Here is a 22,831-nt window from a genome sequence, read left to right as displayed (position 1 = left end):
AACAGAATTTGGGATATTGTTTGCGATGGATCAATGGTACTTTCTGTCCACACTTCTTTTGCTAAAAGAATTGAAGATCCAGATACAGGTAATCCTTGACTTATGACCATAACTGAGCCCAAAATTTCTGTTGCTAAGCAAGACATTTGTTAAGTAAATTTTGCCCCATTTTATGACCTTTCTTGCAATAGTTGTTAAGTGAATCACTGCAGTTGTTCAATTAGTAACACAGTTGTTACGTAAATCTGGCTTCCCCATTGACATTTCCTTCAGAAAATTGCAATAGATGATCACCTCCTGGGATGCTATAACTGCCAGGAGTCAGTTTCCAAGTATCTGAATTTTGGTCATTTGACCATAGGGATGCTGCAACAGTCCTAAGTGTGAAAAATGGTCATAAGTCACTTTCTTCAGTGCTGTTGTAACCTTGAACAGTCACTAAACAAACTGTTATAACTCGAGGACCTTGAACCCCAAAAGCCAAAAGCTGGCACTGACTGACCCAATGATTCCCCTTCCAGAAAAAAAGTGCAAGCTGGAAGAAGATGCTGATTTGATGTGTCTCCCATTTTGAACAGATCCCATAAATAAATAAATCTGACATCAAATAAATATTCATATTGCATGACTTCGGGTGCTTCGTTTTCAGTACTTATTTTAGGATCCATTTATTTATTTATTTATTTATTTATTTATTTATTTATTTATTTATTTATTTATTTATTTATTTATTTATTTATTTATTTATTTATTTATTTATTTATTTATTTATTTATTTAAATTTATATGCCTTGAGGCGTCGCCCATCGCCAGGAAAAATATGCAAATACGAAAAATATGGTCGGCTGCTGATAGGCGACCCCTTCCAGGCAGACTTGGCGGGTCTCGGCAGCAGGAGACTCCATATTCGAACGCTAGGCTTCTCGGTTGCCTGGGCGACCGAAGCCGCGCGGAGGCGCGTTTCCGCGCTTGCGCAGGAGGACGGCCTGGTGGCGATTGCCAAGGCAACGGCTCTTGTCCCACTCTTTCCAATGGCTCCCAAGCGACCCAAGAGCGGGGCGGGCGGCGGGGGTTCTGGCCCCCCAGGGGCAGGCCCCAAGAACTGGGAAGCGGGGCTTGTGGCGGTCCGCTTGGAAGAGGTGCGTTGACAGTGGAGGGAGGCACATGTTGGCCCTTGTCTCAGAAAAAGAGGTGGACCTGTTTGATAGGAAAAACGAGGGGATGTGATCGACCCTGGGATCTCCGTGTTTGCACGGGGAAGGGTTATGCATCGCAGATGGGAACAGAATGACTTTGAGGTTTGAGGAACTCAGTCTTTTTCTGCTTAGCAGCAAGGTTGCTAGCGTGGCTTGTGGGTTTGCCCTAAAGAAATCATGAATGTAATTGCAAATCAAGACAACCCTCCGTACCAGGAGATGAAGCCACATTGAACCTGGTGTATCTTAAGAGAAAATCTCCTTCAGTCAAACCAAAGTCGTGGTGGATACATCTATGCACTTTTCTTGGTGTCCGTAGAAAGTAGTTTACCGTTGTCTGGGGATGTTTTTTCCACTTCATCTCCTAGCCTGAGATTTTCTACTGGTCTACTAACCAGACCCAGCCTTGATGATCTTCCAAGCCTAAAGGCTTAATCAGAATTTCCATGTAGTTCCCTTTTTATAATATGTGGGTTGTACTTCAGCCTATGTTGTAGGTTGACAGTTCTCAAAATGAAAGAAAATTAGTTCACTGTATTAGAGTACATTAATAGCTTATGTGTTTCAAAAGCAGAGAGGGAGGTTATAGACATGAACATTATATGTAGCTGTATTGGGTCATTGTTGAGTAGAATAGAATAGAATAGAATAGAATAGAATAGAATAGAATAGAATAGAATAGAATAATACAGTTGGAAGGGACTTTGGAGGTCATCTAGTCCAACTCCTGCTCAAGCAGGAGATCCTATGCCATTTCTGACGTGGCTGTTCAGTCTCTTCTTGAAAGCCTCCAGTGATGAAGCACCTACAACCTCTGAAGGCAAGCTGTTCCACCAGCTAATTGCTCTCACTGTTCGAAAGTTTTTCCTTAATTCTCTCCTTGATTCGTTTCTATCCATTGTTCCGTGTCTGGCCTTCTGGTGTTTTTTTCAGTTGGTGCTGAAAAAGCTTCTTGGATGAGGAGTGAAATGTCTTCAAAGAAAAAACAAAGTTCAGTTGAAAAACTGGACCCAAAGCACCTTTGGGTTTTGGAAAATAGGTTGGCCCCTCTTCTCTGTGACAGCCCCTCAAATATTGAAACACTTATATCATCTCACCCCTAGTTCTTCTCTTCACTAGACTAGCCACACCCAGTCATATTTAATTGATTGTCCACTACGTCTCCAAGATCCCTCTTACAGTTACTGCTATCTGTACATGTACTTTTGGTTTTTCTTGCCTAAATGTTTATTTTTTTCTGCATTGAATTTCATTTTGCTGGATAGGGCCCAATGTTCTAATCTGTCAAGATCCATCTGGATCCTAAGCCTATAAAGGTGCTGGCTATTCCTGCCAGCTTAGTGTCATCTGCAAATTTGATGACTTCCCCTTTTATTCTCTCATCTAAGTCATTTATAAAGATATTGAAGAGTACTGGGCCTAAAATGGAAGCTTGTGGTACCCCACTGCTTACTTCCCTCCATCTAGTTGTAGTACCATTAAGGACTACTTGTTGAGTACGGTTTGTCAGCCAGTTACAAATCCATCTGGTAGTGATGCTATTATATCCCACTTTTTTCTAGCTTACCAAGAAGTAGGTTGTGGTCTACTTTGTTGAATTCCTTACTGAAGTTTAAGTATATTATAGCTACAGCATTTCACTGGTCTACTAATTTAGTCACTTTGTCAAAGAATGAAATAAAATTGGTTTGGCATGATCTGTTTTTAACAAACCCATGCTGGCTTCTAGTTATAATTTTATTTGTTTCTAGATGTTCGCAGATTGGTTTTTTGATTATCTTTTCCAGTATCTTTCCAGGCATTGATGTTAGGCTGATTGGTCTGTAGTTTCCTGAGTCTGATTTTTTCCCCTTCTTTTGAAGATGGGAGCCATATAAGCTCTTTTCCAATTCTCAGGTAGTTCCCCAGTACTCCAGGATTTTTAAAGATAAGGTACAATGGTTCTGAGATGACATCTGCCAGCTCCTTCAGAACTCTGGGATATAATCCATCAGGCCCTAGTGATTTGTATTCCTCAAGATCAGATAGTTCTCTTACCATTTTCTTGCTTATTTTAATTTTTATTTTTATTTCTAGTCTGTCTTTTACAGTTATGTTTTTCGTAGGTTGGACTATAGTTTCTTTTGGCATGAAGAATGAGTTAAGTAGCTCTGCATTCTCTCTACTGCCTGTTACTTCTTTGCCATCTTCTCTGTGTAGTGGACCGATTGTTTCTTTGACTCTTTTCGTGTTAATTTATATGTTGAAAGAATTTTTTTAATTATATTTGACTTTTATTGCAAATCTTTGTTAATTTTGAGTTTTTGCTTTCTTGACTTTATGTTTCCATTTTTTGAACTTGTTCTTTTTGTCCTTCAGTTTATCAGAGAGATCTTTTTGCAACCATGCTGGTTTATTCTTCGATTTCTTGTTTTTCTTTTTCAGTGGTACTGTGCTTGACTGGGCTTTTATGATCATATTTTTCAGAGTTTTCCAAGCTTCTTGGGTTCTTCTCCCCTTTAGGATGTCCATCCAAGGAACCTTTTCCAAGCTCTCTCTGAGTTTGTTAAAATCAGCTCTTTTAAATTATAAGAGTCTGGTATGACTATGTTCTATTGCTTGTGTTTGCATTATATTGAATTCAAATATGACATGGTCATTCTCACCCAAGCTTCCTGTAATTTCAATTCCTTCTATCATGACTTCTCTGTTAGTAAGAATTAAGTCCAGTATGGCTGTCCATCTTGTTCCCTCCTCTACCTTTTAGACAACAAGTTGTATACTGTAACTGTAACTATACAATAACTGTAACTGTCACTATATTGATCTTCTTGTGCTTATACATTTAAGAAAAATATCAAACTTATGAGACCAGAATGTATTGTCTGTCCTCTCTCCACTCCAGTAAAGTCCCACAGATAAAACTTTTAGATGATATAGAGCAGTCACAGGACATGTGTAGCCATTCTTTGAGTATGTAGTATGTGATACAAACTGGTTCAGTCTTATCATTAGATAAATATAGGTCACTCAAACCTGTCTGATGAGTTATTAATGAGTTGTACATCTAATCAGGTAATCTTATTATTTTGTTTATGGAAAATAAATCAACAATAACGTAGTATGTGTATATGGTATTTTATGTAATTAACATTACAGCTGTTAATACATAGCATTTCAGATTCAAAGTTCACTGTGTCTGATATAACAAAAATGAAGATACTTATAAACAAAGAAGATAACACTGAAAAAAGAAACAATGCATTAGTCATTATTTAATATTTATCATTTCATACTGGTATCCCATTTATTCTTTAGTCTCTTATGATCTCAATTATGTACATTACTAATGATTATCATTTTTACAGACACATTTATCTGAAATTTTATTTATTTGTGCAAATATATCTGTATCTTACCAAATAACAAATAGAATAATATTTGGGTAGGATAAGTACTGTAGTAGAAAGATCTAGTAGATTTAGTACATAGTATAATGTTGCCATCTAGTGGTAGAGGGTAATTGTATATAAAGAAATTTGATTTCTGAGCATGGAAAAATAAAAGAGAAGGGATGCCGTTATACTGCTCTTCTTTCTTTCTTTCTTTCTTTCTTTCTTTCTTTCTTTCTTTCTTTCTTTCTTTCTTTCTTTCTTTCTTTCTCTTTCTTTCCTTCCTTCCTTCCTTCCTTCCTTCCTTCCTTCCTTCCTTCCTTCCTTCCTTCCTTCCTTCTTTTCTTTTTCAATTTATTTAGCTGCCCCCTTAGATATGTAACTGAATGGTTTACAGAATTAAAATCACAAAAAAGCAATACAAAATAAAATGCCATTTAAACATTAAAATAATTGAAACCATTAAAAGCATAATCTGATGGAAGGATAATATCATTAACAGTACAGTCATTTTGCAGTGTCCACACCACCACTACCAGATCCCCAGGTCAGATGATAAAACCATGTTCTTTAGTGCCTTCTGGAAAGCTAGTCAGGTCAGGAGCAGTCTGAATCTGAGGGAATGATGTTCCAGAGGGCAGGTGCCGTGGTAGAAATGGGCTTTCCTTCTAGGCCCATTGGCATGACATTCGTTTGTGGACAAGACCTGGAACATGCCCTTTCTGATGGATTTGATAAGAGCAGGTACCTGGGATGGGGAAGAGGCGCCCCTCAAATAACCAAACCACATGTCATGTAGGGCTTTATAACTCATTATCAGCACTGAATGGTTTAATGATTGTTTTTGTTTTGAATCAGGAAAATTGGATTCCCAGTACTGCCTTTGTTGTTGGGAGCAAACCTGAAGATGAACTTCACATAAAAGCACTATCTCTGGCTGTACAGGTGCCACAAAGGAAACTCTTCAGTGTGGTTTCTTGGGAGGAATTATTAGCACAGGTATATTGTATTTACAATTGTGGATCAATTATGATAGAGCTGAGCCTAAAACTAGGGTGCAATTTGACCTCAGGGCGATATCTGAGAAACACTATTTGTTGCCCGATGTTATTGATCTGAATATAGGAAAAAGAATTGGCCCTAGAAGAGGCTCTTCTGTGCTTGCAGTTGACAACAGGAGGAAAAATAATCAGATTTAGAGATGACACAAGTGCTTGTCACATAATTTTGTACAGTTTCATTGTATTGCATGCATATACTAATGTTACAATAACATATAAATGCAGGGCAATATCATACCAGATACCTCCACACATAGATATATCCTTCTGTCTTCACAAAGTTTACATGTGCTACAGCATGTTATAGGACAAGCCTGAACTTTTGCTCTTTGGTTTCTTATAAATGTCTTTTGAAAGATCTGTTTATTTTTATCAGCACAATCAAAAAAGTTACATTTTTCAAGATTATTGAAAGTCTTTATACTATAGTTTCCATTATTATTGCTTTTTTCTTTTATTAATAGGAGCCAAAACAATGAGTTATTACTTTCAGAGTGTTCAGTGTAATTTTAAACATCAAGCACACCATATTTTTCTTTTTGTATATGTGAAATAATGTTGCAAACTTCAGTATTATTCATAAAAGATTATGACTAGGAATCAGTAAACAATTGTTTTTGTGTCTCCACTCTTCAATTGTTGTTGTTAGCTGCGAAGTCGTGTCTGACCCATCGCGACCCTATGGACAATGTTCCTCCAGGCCTTCCTGTCCTCTACCATCTTCTGGAGTCCATTTAAGCTCACGCCTACTGCTTCAGTGACTCCATCCAGCCACCTCATTCTCTGTCGTCCCCTTCTTCTATTGCCCTCAATCTTTCCCAGCATTAGGCTCTTCTCCTGTGAGTCCTTCCTTCTCATTAGGTGGCCAGAGTATTTGAGTTTCAACTTCAGGATCTGGCCTTCTAAAGAGCAGTCAGGGTTGATCTCCTCTAGGACTGACCGGTTTGATCGCCTTGCAGTCTAGGGGACTCGCAGGAGTCTTCTCCAGCACCATAGCTTAAAGGCCTCAATTCTTTGGCGCTCGGCCTTTCTTATGGTCCAACTTTCACTGCCATACATTGCAATTGGAGTCATTACATTGCTACAAATGATCCGGGTCCAGCCATGCTTGAATTCTGTTGACCCTTATCTGTTGCCAATTTAGTACTGAACTTTAGTTGCATAATTCTTGTGCATAGGCTTGAGCATTAAATTTTTGAACTGCAACTTAACGTGTGATCTTTTGATCCTTTGCACCTGGCATAGGAATGCTTAATAATTTATGGATATATGGATGGTATATGGGGAACAGTGATCATGTAATATAATATTGACGGGAGTAGAGAAGTACTAGGTTTGCTTGTGCTTGTTGTAAATATTGGAAATCACATTTAAAATAAAGAAAAAGTGGAATTTCATTCTAATTTCATTAGGACTGCATTGAAAGTAGAATGTGCAGCATCATTATAAAATTCATTTTACAAATCATTATGGATAAACTGAGTAAATTAAAAAATGTGCAAACAAAATGAGCATGTGAAATCATAAAGTTCATTGTTACATTTGCTCCCATTTTCTTTCTAGATCATGGAAGCTGTAGATGTAAAAGCAAAGAAAGTCAAAGAAAAAGAAACACCGTTATTTTATGAAGTAAGGCAAAATATTTTTATTAATTTTTATTATTGGATTGATTTTCTGATTTACTTCAGATGTTAATAATCTCATGTCTGATATTTTGACTTTTACTTTTAAAGTGGTTACTGAAAACCAGTTAACAATATTTTATTTGTTTATGCATTCATATGTCTAGTCTGCCCAGCTTTGTAAGGTGATTAGAAAATTTTAACTTAGTAAACATTTGAACATAAAAAACCATCAAAGTGTTAGTGCACCTAACTAGTCTATATAGATCGTCCAGCAATTATCACTGTATAATCAATGTTACTGAGTGCCTCTGAGAGGTTGAATAGAATCAAGAAGGGAGTATTCTCCCATATCTATGTATTTTCACAAGAAACATCTTTGACTAGAATGAGCAATGCCAAGGTCACTGCCAGATGTGAATCCTAACCACTCAGAAAGTTGGATGCTAATGTATGGTATGGACAGGGTGGGGCTGGGAAAGAGAAGCTACCCCGCAATGATTTGATCAAAGTAGTCGTCACCCTTTCATCTCCAGCATTGACTAAGGCCTCAGTCATGTTTTGTGACAAGCCTTGGGGGAAAAAATCAGGCTCTTTCTAGAATCAAATTGGAGTAAACTGATTGAATAGCCCTACTTCCCTGCAATAGGGCGTTTGTGGCCATGAAGATTACCCTGGCACTCAGAAAGTGATCTGACTGTGACAAGCGACTGATATTAATTTCCTCCATATCCAGATGGCATTACCACTGCCCCAGTACAAAAGCCAAATACAGTATCTGACCTCTACTGTGATCGCTTTCTCAGATATTTTGGAAGACTACCCTTGTTTTTCTTGTCTGTTTCCATTTTTGCTGTCTTTATAGAAATCCTTAGATTGCTTCTTGTCTCTTTTAAGAGCTCTCTGAAATTTTTCATTAATTTTTTTTCTTAGATATTTTTTTTTAGTTTGGGCTTTTGTTCTCATTTTAGCAATTTCCAATCTTCTGACATTCATTTTGCTTTCTTCTGTTTCTTGATCTTTGGCTGTCTCTTTTCACATTCATCCTTAACACATTCTTTCATTTCTTTGATCCTTGGGCATCAGAGGTTATTTCTCATGATATGTGTCTGTGTGTATAATCCTTATTTGCCATCCGTAGTCACTTGTGTGAGATAGATGGCTGTATAAATCATATAAATAAATTCCATAGTTCCTCCAGTTTCCTATTAATAAAGGTTATGACTGCAAAATGATTCCTCATGTTCTCTTTGAAAATGGTGGGTATATTGTCAAGACTATATTGTAGAAACTGATTGGCTTTCGTTTTCCGTATTACTTTAACTTGAAATTTATACATGAGCAGATCACGATGTGTCCCAAAAGTCAGCTGCTGTATATGTCTGCTATAAATGAGTTCTTCCATCTGCTTGCATCGCTAATGTAATCGTTTTGATTTCTGTATATTCCACTTGGATACTCTAAATATGTATATACAGCAGATGTTATTTTAGTTGGTGGAAGACTATTTTAGTAATGAAGGAATCATTGAATTGACAGAAAATGTTAAAGTCATTCCCATGCCTCATTTTGATTTCTCTAAGCCATACAATGCAACTACATTTTCCTCTTAATATTTCCAACTTTACATTTCAGTCTCCAACAAGAATGAAATTGTGCCATCCCAATCTATTAATTTCAAATTAAACTCTCTCTTCTGCATCAGTAGCTGAAGCATAAACCTGGGTAATTTTATATTAAAGAATTGTCTGTGAAGCGTAATTGATATTATTCAATCATTGCTTATCCCAAGTACTGTTCTTGCTGTATGGTTTGAAAAATAAACAGTATGATCTTCTAACTAAAAGTGTCCAATTCCAGCCTATTTCAATTTACTGTTGCATAAAATATCAATGTATAGTCGATTCATTCAATTTTTCACTATGCAGAGTTTTTCTGTGTTTATGCTTTTAATGTCTCATCTTCCCACTGTAATTATGCCTTTACAGCTTTGGATTTTTTCCCCCTGCAATATCAGCAACCAGACCTCTGAAAAGCTTTAATCTAGTCATATCTTAAATAACATTAGTACTTTGAAAGAACCTTAGCATGTTAAATATCATCCATCCTGAGGGGCCCATCATTTGATAGTATAAGATCAATCATTCATATTCTGTTTCCATGTGGTTTTCTTGGCAAAATACAAGAGTGTTTATGTTGGCTTCCTTCTCTCATGCAGTGTGAAATGATGCCTTTGCCATTGTCCTTAAAGTGATCATCCCCAACATCTTCTTTATTGCTGCTGCCCAATACAGCAGAGCAGCTGAAGTGAACTTCATGCCTCAGTTGACCCTATTGTTGGCATAAACTCTTGGCATTCTTTGCCCATCCCATCCTACCCGCACCCCCAATCTTAAGTTACTGTGACGCAGCACAGCAAAAGTTGGAGTTGGGAGGAATTAACACTTTATATGCACAGAAATGTATTACTTTGCAAATTAGAGGAATAAAGATATATGTACAATAGCATGAACAATATATTGAACAGTATGATGCCTATTGGTTGGGTTTCTGAGTGAGCTACTGGGTCCCTGACCACAAGTTGTTAGAAACTCAGAATGTGCTATAATCTGTTCTTGTTAAGTCCCTGATTGTACTGTGATGATGTTGCTATCCTTTAAAAATCTGTCCAGTACTCAGCAATTCTATGGACCAGTTCTTCCTACATTTTCCAATCTTGTATGGCTTTTTCAATTGTTTTATGCTCTGGTTGACATTATCAGCTTTGGCAATTCTATCCACCATGTTTTCAGGGGCCTTGTTGCATTTTACCACAGACCACTCTGAGCATAACTGCCTTTTCCAGTGAGTTTGATTGCATGACATGACTGAAATAAATAAGGCAAAATTTTGTGAATGCAATATATCTGGTTTTATATGCTCCAGTAGGTTCTTGTTTATCACCTTTGTTGTCCCTGGAATATGCAGAACTCTCCTCCAGTGTCACAGCTTGAACAAGTCAATTTTCCTCCTTTCTGTTTTTTTTTTCACAGTCATGGGTAACTATGGTAAACACAAGAGTAATAATCTGCATTTAGTTACCAGACTGATATTGTGCTTTTTCATATGCAATTTATGCTCATCATTGCTGTACAACTCAGTGTGATTTGATGCTTTATTTTTGGACTGCATTCACTGCTTTGGTCAATCTGTGATCCTAGGAGAGTGAATTCTTGCACACATTCTCTCTCTTAACTGTCAATTGTTATTTTGATATTTCCATTCCTCACTGTGATCATGAGCTTTTTTCTTTTTGATGTTCAGGAAGAGGCCATATTTCCTGCTTTCTTTAATTCTTTTGATCAAATGTTTCATGCCTTTGATTTCTGACAGGAGAATTGTATCATCAGCATATAAAATATTGTTGATGATCCTTACTCCAATGTATGATTGTTCAACTGCTTGTTTCCTCATGATCACTTTGACAGGTAGATTGAATAAAATGAAAGAATGCAATGTTGCCACAATTTCTTTTCTATCTTGATCCAATCAGTGTCTCCATACCATGTTGTACAGCAGCTGTACCAACTTGATCAGATGTGTTTGCACTCCCAGGTCTTCTAGGGCTCTCCACAGCTTGCCATAATTGGCACTTTCTTGTAGTCAATAAAGCAAATGCTCTTTTAACGCCCTTAAGATTTTTCCATGATCCAGCATAGATTTTCAATATGGTCACTAGGACCGTGGTGCCTTCTGAGGCCAGCTTGAACATCTGGTAATTCCCTTTTGACGGAGAATCTTGCTAGTGAGATGGATGAAGGCAATAGCATGGTAATTGGAGCTGTCCTTGGAGTTGCCCTTTTTTGGCAATAGAATGAACATTTCCATTCCTGTAGCCATATGTTTGTTTCCCACATTTTTGGCACATGTTTGGGATGGTTGTAGGTGGCATAAGCTTCAGCAATTCTGTAGGAAGATATCAATACCAACGACCTTGTTTGGCAGTTGCTCTTTGCCCACACAACTTGAAGGATGGCTGGTTCTATTTCTGCTTCTTTTTCCTCATCATCTTGAAGAGGCTGGGACTCTTTATTCTTGGCATACAGCTGTTCTGTATAGTCTTGCCATTTGTTCTTGACCCTTTGTTGGTCAGATAGTTCTTTTCCTTCCTTGTTTTTAATGAGCAGTACATGGTGTTAAGAGTCCTTTTGACTTGTGCAAATGCATTCCTGGTGTGGCCCTTCATGCAGTCCTCTTTAGCTACTTGCAGTGCTGGTCCCAGTAAACTTTTTTTTAAAAAAATCCCATTTATATCCCGCCCTTCTCCGAAGACTCAGGGCGGCTTACAATCTAAGAAGCACAAATCAATGTGCTTAGCAATAGCCTTCATTCTATGTATATGCCTGCTTATTAGGGCTTTCGGGGGGGCCCCCAAGCGGCATTTTTACAAAGTCAGCTTATTGCCCCCAACAGTTTGGGTTCTCATTTTACCTACCTCGGAAGGATCTAGTCTGGAAATCTGCATTCCATCTCATTGCTTTCTCCTGTTTGCCTGTTGCTTTGGCTGTTTTTCTTTGCTCAGATGTTCTGATGGATTTATCTGAGACACTTACGCTTTTTCTATGGTTTCTTGTATGGTATATGTGACATGATTCCGATAGATGAAACCCTTCAAAAGAACTTCGAGGCATTGTTTTCCTTAGAGAATCTTTTTTTCAGGAAACAAAGTATCGGCAGTACATAGTTGAACCCCAAAACTAAATTCCCTTCCCCCTGATACAAAGTAACAAAGTGCAATTCCCACCCCCAATAAACTGTCATAAATCACATTCCCCAATTAGCTTAAAGTGCGGGCTTTCTCCTTAACTCCACAGCCCGCCAAACTGTTATCAGCGTGTCCTTGGGTTCCCACCACAGCGATATGTTATGGCTAGCTAAGCTTACATTTCAGCCCCCCCCCCTTGCTGCACCTGATTTCTAAAGCAAGAAAAACACTGTAAAGGAATAGAGAAAATGGCTGCATTTTCATCAGTTGTCAAAGCAGGAACATCCAATGATAGCAGCGTTGACATCGTGTTCAGCTGCTGTTTCAGTGAAAGTCAATTGAATTTCTTGCCACAATTTCTTGTTGGGCATCTTCTCAGCAGTATTAAAACATTTTTTTTTATCTCTGTTGCATACATGGATGGGATTTGGGTGATGCCAAACCTCTTTGGTAGTACTGTCTTTTTGATTTTGCATTTTATTTGCACTGAACCAAATAATAGTAATAATAAAGTTGGAAGGGACCTTGGAGGTCATGTAGTCCAACCCCCTGCTCGGGCAGGAAACCCTATACCATTTCGGACAAATGGCTGTCCAGTCTCTTCTTAAAAACTTCCAGTGTTGGAGCATTTACCACTTCTGGAGGCAGGTTGCTCCACTGGTTAATTGTTCTAACTGTCAGGAAGTTTCTCCTTAGTTCTAGGTTGCTTCTCTCCTTGATTAGTTTCCATCCATTGCTTCTTGTCCTGCCTTTGGGTGCTTTGGAGAATAGCTTGAGTCCCTCCTCTTTGTGGCAGCCCCTGAGATATTCGAACACTGCTATCATGTCCCCCCTCGTCCTTCTCTTCATTAAACTAGACATACCCAATTCCAGCAACCATTCCTTATATGTTTTACTCTCCAGTCCTCTAATCATCTTTGTTGCTCTTCTCTGTACTCTTTCTAGAGTCTCAACATCTTTTTTACATCGTGGTGACAAAAACTGGATGCAGTATTCCAAGTGTGGCCTTACCAAGGCATTGTAAAGTGGTATTAATACTTCACGTGATCTTGATTGTATCCCTTTGTTAATGTAGCCTAGCACTGTGTTGGCTTTTTTGGCAGCTGCAGCACACTGCTGGCTCATATTTAAATGATTGCCCACTAGGACTCCGAGATCCCTCTCACAGTTACTAATATTGAGCAAGGTACCCCCTACTATACCTGTACATTTGGTTTTTCTTGCCTAAATGTAGAACTTTACTTTTTTCACTATTGAATTTCATTTTGTTAGATAGCGCCCAGTGTTCAAGTCTGTCCAGATCCTCCTGTATCCTAAGCCTGTCTTCTGGAGTGTTGGCTATTCCTGCCACCTTGGTGCAAATTTGATGAGTTCCCCATTTATCCCTTCATCCAAATCATTGATGAAGATGTTAAAGATCACTGGGCCCAGAACAGAGCCCTGGGGCACCCCACTATACACTTCCCTCCGTGTAGATGCGGTTCCATTGAGGACCACACACTGAGTACGGCCGGTGAGCCAGCTACGAATCCATCTGGTGGCGATGCTATCTAACCCACCTTTTTCTATCTTATCAAGTAGAAGGTTGTGATCTATTTTATCAAATGCCTTACTGAAGTCCAAGTAAATTATATCCACAGCATTCCTCTGATCCACTAATTTTGTCACTTGGTCAAAGAATGCAAAGGATTTGTCTGGCATGATCTGTTTATGACAAACCCATGTTGGCTTTTAGTAATGACTTTGTTCGCCTCTAGGTCACGGGTCGGCAACCCGTGGCTCCAGAGCCACATGCGGCTCTTTGAGCCGTCTCCTGCGGCTCCCAGTCACCCGGTGCGCACGCACCTCTTCAAACGGGGAGAGGTGCGCGCGCACCTCCGCCCGAACGGGCAGTGGCGCCGCTCGTTGGGAAAGCTGCCGCAGCCCGTTTGCACAGCTGCTGCATTCGTCCATGTTTGGCAAGCACGGCAGGTCTTCCAACGAGCGGCGGCGGTTTGGAGAGTGCGCACGCACCTCTCCAAACCGCCGCCGTCCCGTTCGGAGGTCTGCCGCGCTCGTCAAACATGAACGAACGCAGCAGGTCTCCCAACGGGTGGCGGCGGTTTGGAGAGTGCACGCACACCTCTCCAAACCGCCGCCGTCCCATTTGCACAGCTGCTGCGTTTGTCCATGTTTGACGAGCGCGGCAGGTCTCCGAACGGGACGGCGGCTGTTTGGAGAGGTGCGCGCGCACCTCTCCAAATGGAGAGTGGCACCTCCCATTTAGAGAGGTGCGCGCGCACCTCTCTGAACGGGCGGAGGTGCGCACGCAGCTCTCCAAACCTTTGGAGAGCTGCGCGCGCACCTCCGCCCGAACGGACAATGGTGCCGCGTTTGGAAAGCTGCCAGATCCCCCGCAACCTCCAGGTGAAAATCCTCCATTTTCCCTCTCACAGCCCTCCCTTAAAAATTCCGTTCCCGGTGAGGCCCCGGGCTTTTAAAAGCCACCGGGGCCCGGCTGCTGTAGGTGAGGACCAGCTTCCTGGCTCGCTCCCTCTCTTTTCCGCAGGCATTATTTGCTCAAATGTTTATTGCTCAAATGATGTTTCTAATTAGCACTTCGGACCGGGTCCCTCTATTTTTGAGGGAGGGGAGAGGGAGGAGAAACTTATTGTAAAAAAAAAAATAGAGGGAAAAGACTCCGCTGGAAGCAATTCCTGCTTTGCCGAGAACTCCGGGCGGAGGTGCGCGTGCACCTCTCCAAAGGGGAGACCCGTCGCCGCACAGGTGCCTCCCATGTTTTTTGCACTCGCGCAAAATGGTTTTTGCGCATGTGTGGACGCACGCGCGCACACACTTTTTGCGGCTACCACTTTTTTGTTTGTGTGATGGAACCGGTTCTGAGTGGCTCTTTTCCTTTTTCCGGTTGCCGACCCCTGCTCTAGGTGCTCGCTGATTTGTTGTTTGTTCATCTTTTCCAGAATCTTCCCAGGTAGGTCTGTAATTTCCGGTATCCATTTTTTTTCTTTTTTGAAGATGGGAACTACATCAGTTCTCTTCCAGTCCTCTGGTAGTTCCCTAGTGCTCCAGGATCTTTGTAAAATGTAGTTCAGTGGTTCTGAGATCACATCTGCCAGTTCCTTGAGAACCTTGGGGTGTAATCCATCTGGTCCTGGTGATTTGAACTCGTCTAGACTGGACAGGTGCTCACTTACCATTTTCTTGCCTACCTTAACTTGTGTTTCTATTCTGTTTTTAATGGCACTATTTTTGATAGGTTGGTCTGTTTTTTCCCTTTGTGTAAAGACAGATGCAAAAAACGAGTTAAATAGTTCTGCTTTCTCCCTGTTGCTTGTCACCTCTTGTCACTTTCACCCACTAATGGACCAATCATTTCCTTCACTTTTTTCTTGTTTTTTACATGTTGAAAGAAGCTTTTTTTGTTATTGTTGGCTTTGGTCTCAAGCCTTAGTTCATTTTGAGCCTTAGCTTTCCTCACTTCATCTTTGCAGGCTCGGGCTATTTGCTGATATTCTGACTTAGTTATGTGCCCCTCTTTCCACTTTCTATACTTGTCCTTTTTATCTTTCAATTTGTCTTTCAATTTGTTTTTTATGCAGCCACGCTGGTTTCTTTTGAGAGCTGTTATTTTTCCTCTTCGTTGGTATTGTGCTAGACTGGGCTTGTATTATCTTACTTTTCAAAATTTCCCAAGCTTCTTGAGTTGTTTTCCCTTTGAGGATTCTCATCCATGGAATCCTTCCCAAGCCCTCTCTAAGTTTATTGAAATTAGCTGTCTTAAATTCCAAGACTCTAGTTTGACTGTGTTCTATTGCAGTGGTGGCGAACCTATGGCACGGGTGCCAGAGGCGGCACTCACAGCTCTCTCTGTGGGCACCCATGCCATGCCCTGGAGGTGGCAACTGTCCCTCTTCAACCAGCCGCCTGCTAATTTGCCGAGATCCCACATGGCTGAATGCATCCCGGCACGGCTGGTTTCCCTCCCCTCCATCCCGTCCCTCCTGGCCTCCCGGGCACGACCCACTGCATCACCTCCTCAGCTGTTGGCCAACCATCCATCTCGGAGGCAGCTTCTTTGAACTGCTGGCGATGGGCTGCAGAGTCCCAGAGTGCGACTGGCGAGGGGCCAGCAGGCTGTGGCTACTGACAGACACTGTTGGCCCCCACACCTCTGTGTGCGGGGGCTGATGGTGACAGTCAGCAGCTGCCCCAGCCCTTGCCTTCCCCATGGCAATGGCACCCTCAACCTGACTCACCTCAAGCCACAGGATGAGTCTCCTGCTTACCGCCCCACCTGCCAGAGATCTCCTGGAGCTCCCCCAACCCTGCCCACCCCCCACAGGTGTCCCTCCCCACGAGCAACATTGAGGTGATCACACCCACCTTGGCCACACCCACCCAATCTTCCATGACCACCACAGCCACACCCATCCAGTGGGTCAAGCCCACCTGGCACCCGGCGATAAAAAAGTGGGCTTGGGGTTGCAGTTTGGGCACTTGGTCTCTAAAAGGTTTGCCACGACTGCTCTATTGCTTGTGCTTCCATAATGTTGAATTCCAATATTGCATGATCACTTCCTCCCAAGGTTCCTGTGGCTTCAACACCTTCTATCATTTCATCTCTGTTAGTGAGAATTAGATCCAAAACTATTTTGTTTCTCTCTGCAGGTGATAGAAACGGCAAAAAGCATTCTGGATGCTGGGGAAACACTTCCTGTAACTTTGATTGGAAAATTAATTAAATATCAAATGCTTTGCATCAAACAAAAAGATCTTCAGAGAAGGATTGCTGAAAAGAAGGTAGCTTAGTTTCCAGCCTATAAAGACATACTTGGGAATAAATCTTACTGCATTCTTTATCCCTTACTTCTGAATAGACATGTATCTGTTTGGACTGTTACTGGGACAGAAGAAAAACAGTTTGGGGGACAAAAGAATTTTTTTTGCAGTGCTTTTTTTTCTTATTGTTCCTCACATATACAGCTTTAAGCTTAGTGTAGCCCTGCATTTCTGGAAATTTGCTGCTTGCGTGGTATACATTAATACTTTGAACTGATGAAAAGTTTCAATGAGTTGGTCACAGAGACTTTTAAAAAACTAACATAAATCACCATGGTCAATAAAGGACAAGATTTGGCAGCAATTTATTTCCGATAGCAAAACATCAGGGCAATCTGGTAGCAAAAATATCTGAATATTAGAAATGATAGAAAATATTTCTAACTTGGATGGTTGATGTTGGTCGTGGTTTGTTTTCTGAGCTTGCTCTTTAGCTTCTGAATGTTTCGTCACCAGGCTAGGTGACATCCTCAGCAGAATTTTGGTTGAAGTGTCTTGTTTCAGTTCTTCAGCGCTTTTATTGATCTCATGTGGCCATGTAGTTGGTGGGTCATGTGATTGGTTGGTCATGTCATTTGACCTGTCATGTGATCGGCTGGTCATTATGTGGTGATTGGTGCCATCATTGGTTGTTCGCTTGATTGATACAGCTCCTTATGGGTTCGTAGGCTGGGTCCAAATTGACATGTTTGTTGATAGATCTATTGGTTGAATACCAGGCTTTGATGAATTTTCCTGCACTGTGTGGTAGCACGGCCAATGATTTTTGTTCCATCCCATTCAAACCGGTGCTGCTCAGTTCAATTAGGTCAAGGTCATGTCAATTGATAGCTAGTCAGTATTCGTGGATTCTTGTTTTCAGTTGTTTGCCCAACATAGAATTGGTCCCAGTTGTTGCATCTAATCTTGTAGATTACGTTATTGTTCTCCCCTTTCTGTATTTTGTTCTTGGTTTCAGACAGTTCTCATCGGAGTGTTGATGTCGGTTTGTGAGCGGCCATTCACACTTTTGTCATCACTGAATGCTCCAAGCTGGAAGAAAACACCAACTACTCAGTAACATATTCACAGGCATCAAAGTCACACACGAAGAAGAAAAGGATCAACAATTTCCACTCCTTGATGCTGACATAAGAAGACTGGATAGTGGTGAACTAGTAACCTGTATTTACCAAAAATCAACTTACACAGATCAAATTCTCAACTTTGTCAGCAGCCACCCCACTGTATACAAGAATAGCTGCATTCAGCACCAAGACAATAAGACACTAAGAAAAGCAGAAGAAAAGCACCTTTTGGAGGTCTCTCTCCACAATGGCTACCCAAGAAACTTCATATTCCAGTCATACTCTGATGCACATCATCCAAACCCCATCACACCACACAGCCAACCACTTACTTTACTATATGTTGGAGAAGCATCAGAAATGACGGCCAGAATTCTGCAACCACTGGGAATAATGGTGGCTCACAAACCAACATCAACACTCCAATGAGAACTGTCTGAAACCAAGAACAAAATACAGAAGGAGGAGAACAGTAACATAATCCACAAGATCAGATGCAACAACTGGAACCAATTCTACGTTGGGCAAATAGGATAACAGCTGAAAACAAGAATCCACAAACACTGACTAGCTTTCAACTGACATGACCACAAATCCCCAACCTACGGAGAAAGACATCAAAAGACACAAAGTCACACGACCCACTGACCACATGACCACATGAGATCAATAAAAGTGGTGAAGAACTGAAACAAGACCCTTCAACCAAAATCCCCCTGAGGATGTCACCTAGCTTGATACGAAATGTTCAGAAGCTAAAGAGCAAGCTCAGAGAACCAACTACCACCAGCACATCTGAATATATCAGAGTATGAAATACTGAACTAAATTAACCTCCTTCCAGTGCCATGGTACCTTCTCATCTGAACAAATAGAGAACTGGATATTCTGTTTGGTATATGCATATACTTTTAAGTATGTGTGCATTTAAAGTAAATTTTTAAAGGTACTTTTGGCTTTTTTCTGCAACAATCAGTCCTTTGTTCAACTTTGCAATAAAATTGTTAGAAATAAAGCCTACATAGGCATCGTAATAGTAAAACTGGTATCATATATGAGCTGAAGTTATGCTCAGATGACATTTAATATTTGATATTTATTATTTTTAATATTTGATATTATTATATTTAATATTTATTATGGGAATGAAAGGTAAAAATATATCTAAAAATTGTCAGAGCAGGTGAGGAACTGTTAAATTTGTGAAACTTGTGAAATGAACATTAAGAGAAAAAGGAAGACTTTGCTTTCCAACAGTTTGTGTGTGTGTGTGTGTGTGTGTGTGTGTGTGTGTGTGTGTGTATTGAGTAGTAAACATTTTTCCATACTGTTCCAACAAATGAGCCAACCGCCAAGGAAGATATACTGTATTTCAGTATTCTGTAGGAAGAATATTCTCAGTGATAGTGAGGAAGATCTCAAACATTACTCATTTTCTTCGTAATGGTTTTAATTTTTCATTTCTTTCGAGATACAGATATAAAATTACTTTTTCCATATAAGCATCTTCTATAGTAATTTCTCTCTCTGTGACTTCAAGAAAGGGCTGTAATTGAAATATGGCTTTGATTATTTTTTTTAAAAAAATGCTGATACGTGGATTGGATCTTTACAACAACTTTTCCTTAACATTTACAAGAGCATAGTGATGCAATTTGTCTAATTTCACAGGCGTTAGAGGAGCGAGACAAGGAGAAAGAAGAGAAGGGAAAGGGGAAAGGAAAACCTAAGAAGGAGAAGGAAAAAGAGAAGCCTGCCAGTGCCAAGGCTGGAAAAGGAGGCAAAGGAAAGCGGGCAACCGATTCACCAAATGTATCAGCGACTATCGTTAAAAAGGATACCAAACTTAAAAGACGTGGGGAAGATGATGAACTTGATAAATTCATTGGTAGGTAGAAAATGAGTTATTGTATCCTCTCCTAAAAGTGAAAGTTTCCATTCCAAGCTTCTTTCAAATTGTTTATGTATTATTCAAGATTCACCACAAATCTTAAAATAGTGTTTTAAGTTACTTTGAGTGTCCGTTAGGCAAGTGTCCGTTAGGCAAGCCTAGAGAAAAAAGGTCTTTGTGTATGGAAGGAAATCTGATCAAGCAAATAACCAGGTTTGTACTAGTTGGCATTTTTATATAGAATGAAAAAGTATCCAAATGTGCAAATTGGGCTTTATCAGGTAGAACAACTGAGCTCCACTTGGTAAAATCATTTCCATCTTATTCATGATACAAAGATGCCAGCAAAGCTTGCAAATATTATATAACTTTTGTTGGTCTAATATTACTTCTGTGGATTTTGTTTTCTTGGGGCAAACATAATCAATGCTGCTTTTCAGCTTGCAAAGAGAAGGCATTTTTCTCTCATAAATAGTTGATTGTGTTATTGGTGTTTCAGCTAAATCAATAAATGCCAATATATGCTCAAAGTTCACATCTTAAGATGGTTCCAAGCAAGAAGCTCATGGTAGATACAACTGTTGATCATGAAATTTCTAAATATGTGAACCAGAAGAATATTCAGTGAATTGAAAAATAGCCTAAGCTTGCAGTTTTATTCACACCTTAATTTGGAGGTAGCCCGACTGAAGTCAGTATGGCTTGGTTTTAAGTAAACTGCATAGCACCAAAAATGATTTAATGTCTTTACTGAGCTCTTGCATCCATATCCCAATAAAACTCCTTTATATTATCTTCCACTGGGTACAGTGTAAGTATGTTTACAAGCCAACAAAAACATAATCATAGCTTCTTGCACCATATTTTTGGGTACACCAAGCATTGCATTGTAATAAAATTTCCCAGCATTGCTACTAGCTGTTTTACTCTTTAGCAGTTATGAATTCTTAGATTAGATTTATTAAACTTAATTCTCCATTCTAGCCCACCTACTTTCTTTTCAGTTTTTAACCAGGGCTGCTTCTGGTTTTTGAGAGTCGGTGACAAGTGCTCTAAGTAACCATACAGCAACTAGAGAGATAAAATTTTCTATATTACTATTGAGCAATAATATCAGCCATTTCAGTTGAATATGTTACCAGGTAATATCTGGTATTTATTATAAATGAAAGAAAAATGTGAATGGCTGCAAATAAAATAATTATACAACTATGAAATGCTATCTTCTAACCTTCCTATGATTTGTAATAAAAATCCAGCCATTATTTTGTGACATACTATTTGTGGCAGGAAGCCTCTTGAATGTCCTCTTCTCAGAGATCAGACTTTCCCCTGCTTGCTGGCCTTTTGCAAAGCATTAAAAACCTAGTTTTACCATCAATCCTGGGGCCAGATATATGATGAGCCCATTTCCTGTTTGCACTGACTGCATGATGTTGTGAGTTGCTATTTTATGCTATCTATATTATTTACAATTTTGGTTACTTCTTTTATTTGGTTTTTACTTATTTTAAATTGGTAGCTGCCCCAAGTCATATACATAAGATGGATGGTCATGTAAATAAAATAATTGTGGGGGGGCGGAGCCAACTGTCAGAGCGGGCGGCTGTGTGAACGGAGCTCTCTCCTCGCACAACCTCTCACCCAGTGTTCGCGGGGGCTTTTCGGAGCTTCAGGAGGTCCTGTAGGGACATCCGAAGTTGCAGGCAGCCCGGAGAACCTTCATGAGCGGCAGTTCGTGTTGAAGATCCGGAGAAAGTCTGATGCGAGCGAACCGGGGAGAAGGAGGCCAGTAATGGCCGACATGAAGATCTGACAGAGGGACGGAGCTAGCACGTAAGCAGCGGGACAACGGTAGAGCGGAGCTGACGGAGAGTGTATCCGAATATTAAATAGGAAGCGCTTGTGAAAGAGGTACTGGTTCGAAGTGGGAGCCTCACGGAGAGGGAATAAGCGGCGATAGAAGTCTTGAGGGAGGCGTTTGGCAAAAACAGCAAGGGAAAGAAAGCCGAAGACTATATGACTGTATTCTAGCTGGAGAAAAGCTACAACAAGTCAAAGTCTGAGCTTTGGAGCCTTAGAGACTGAACTCTGGATTGTCGGGCGTGGAAAGCGATCAGCTTGGTCTAGTCTGGTCTATCCTGGTAAATTTTGAATTTGTGAACTTTTGAAACTTTTGAAATTCTACTCTACTTGTCACGGGCGGCCATTTGATATAGCAATTTAGTAACTGGAGGTTTGTTTAGTGGGACACCTACTGGTCTTTGACAGCAGAGGAAGACGGAAAAGGTGCCAATTTCTGCGCCGGAAACGGGGGGGGGGGGGAAAAGAAGAAGAACGTGACTTTGATTATATTCATACTATAGAATTTTATTATATAAATTGCTTAGTTGGTAATAAGTATCTGGTGGTAACTGTTTTATATATCTTTTGTCATAGAGTTAAAAGGTTTATATAAGACTCAGGGTATTATACATTGATAAAACGCTGTTAAAATTGGGGAAACATGACAAGTATCTCGGGAGCAACTAAGCCTTGCGCTGGCAAAAAGGCAGCAGCACAGGGACAGGGGATGTCCTCAAGTCCCTCCAATCAGAAATCTATAGAGGATATGCTGCAAAGGGAAAGATCTAACTCGAATTCCTTTAAAGATTTACATGCCCTTTTGCAAAACCTACACGAGGCAATGGCCAAAAACCACGAGGAGATGAAGAGAGAAATAGGCCAAATAAGAAACGACACTGGTGAATTAAAGGGGAAAATCCAAGCGATAGATGATAAATTTGAAGGGATTCAACAGCAATTAGTCAAAAATGAACAAAGACTTCAAGATATGGAAGCTAGAATGGAAAAAGAGGAAAAGAGAGTAGATGATTTAAATGAAACACTCCTTCAGGCTAATAAGGAATTAGAAACAACAGTCATTTTTCTGGAAGCAGAAAAGGCTGCTCATTATCTACGCTTCCAGAACGTTCAAGAAAAAAGAGGGGAAGATCTGTTGGTCATGATGGCAGAACTGATGGCAAAGGCACTCGGTGTA

At 40.2% G+C, this 22,831-nt stretch overlaps 1 protein-coding gene across 1 annotated transcript in view; it reads left to right on the top strand.

Annotated features, from left to right (window-relative positions):
• Positions 1-1,031: 1,031 nt before the first annotated feature.
• Positions 1,032-22,831, top strand: part of SPAG17 (sperm associated antigen 17) — a gene marked incomplete at its 5' end in the record, with an annotated part of 124,780 nt that continues 102,980 nt past the window's right edge. The window contains 5 exons of the mRNA XM_083353470.1: positions 1,032-1,139; positions 5,426-5,566; positions 7,192-7,257; positions 16,663-16,794; positions 19,572-19,788. Of these exons, the coding sequence (XP_083209596.1) occupies positions 1,032-1,139; positions 5,426-5,566; positions 7,192-7,257; positions 16,663-16,794; positions 19,572-19,788 (664 nt within the window). The remainder of the gene's footprint in view (positions 1,140-5,425; positions 5,567-7,191; positions 7,258-16,662; positions 16,795-19,571; positions 19,789-22,831) is intronic.

The sequence above is a fragment of the Vipera ursinii genome (genome assembly GCF_947247035.1).
Source record: "Vipera ursinii genome assembly, chromosome: 2".
In the NCBI taxonomy this organism is placed as follows: Eukaryota; Metazoa; Chordata; class Lepidosauria; order Squamata; family Viperidae; genus Vipera; species Vipera ursinii.
Note: the sequence above shows the minus strand (reverse complement) of the source record. Positions and strands in the feature narration are given on the sequence as shown.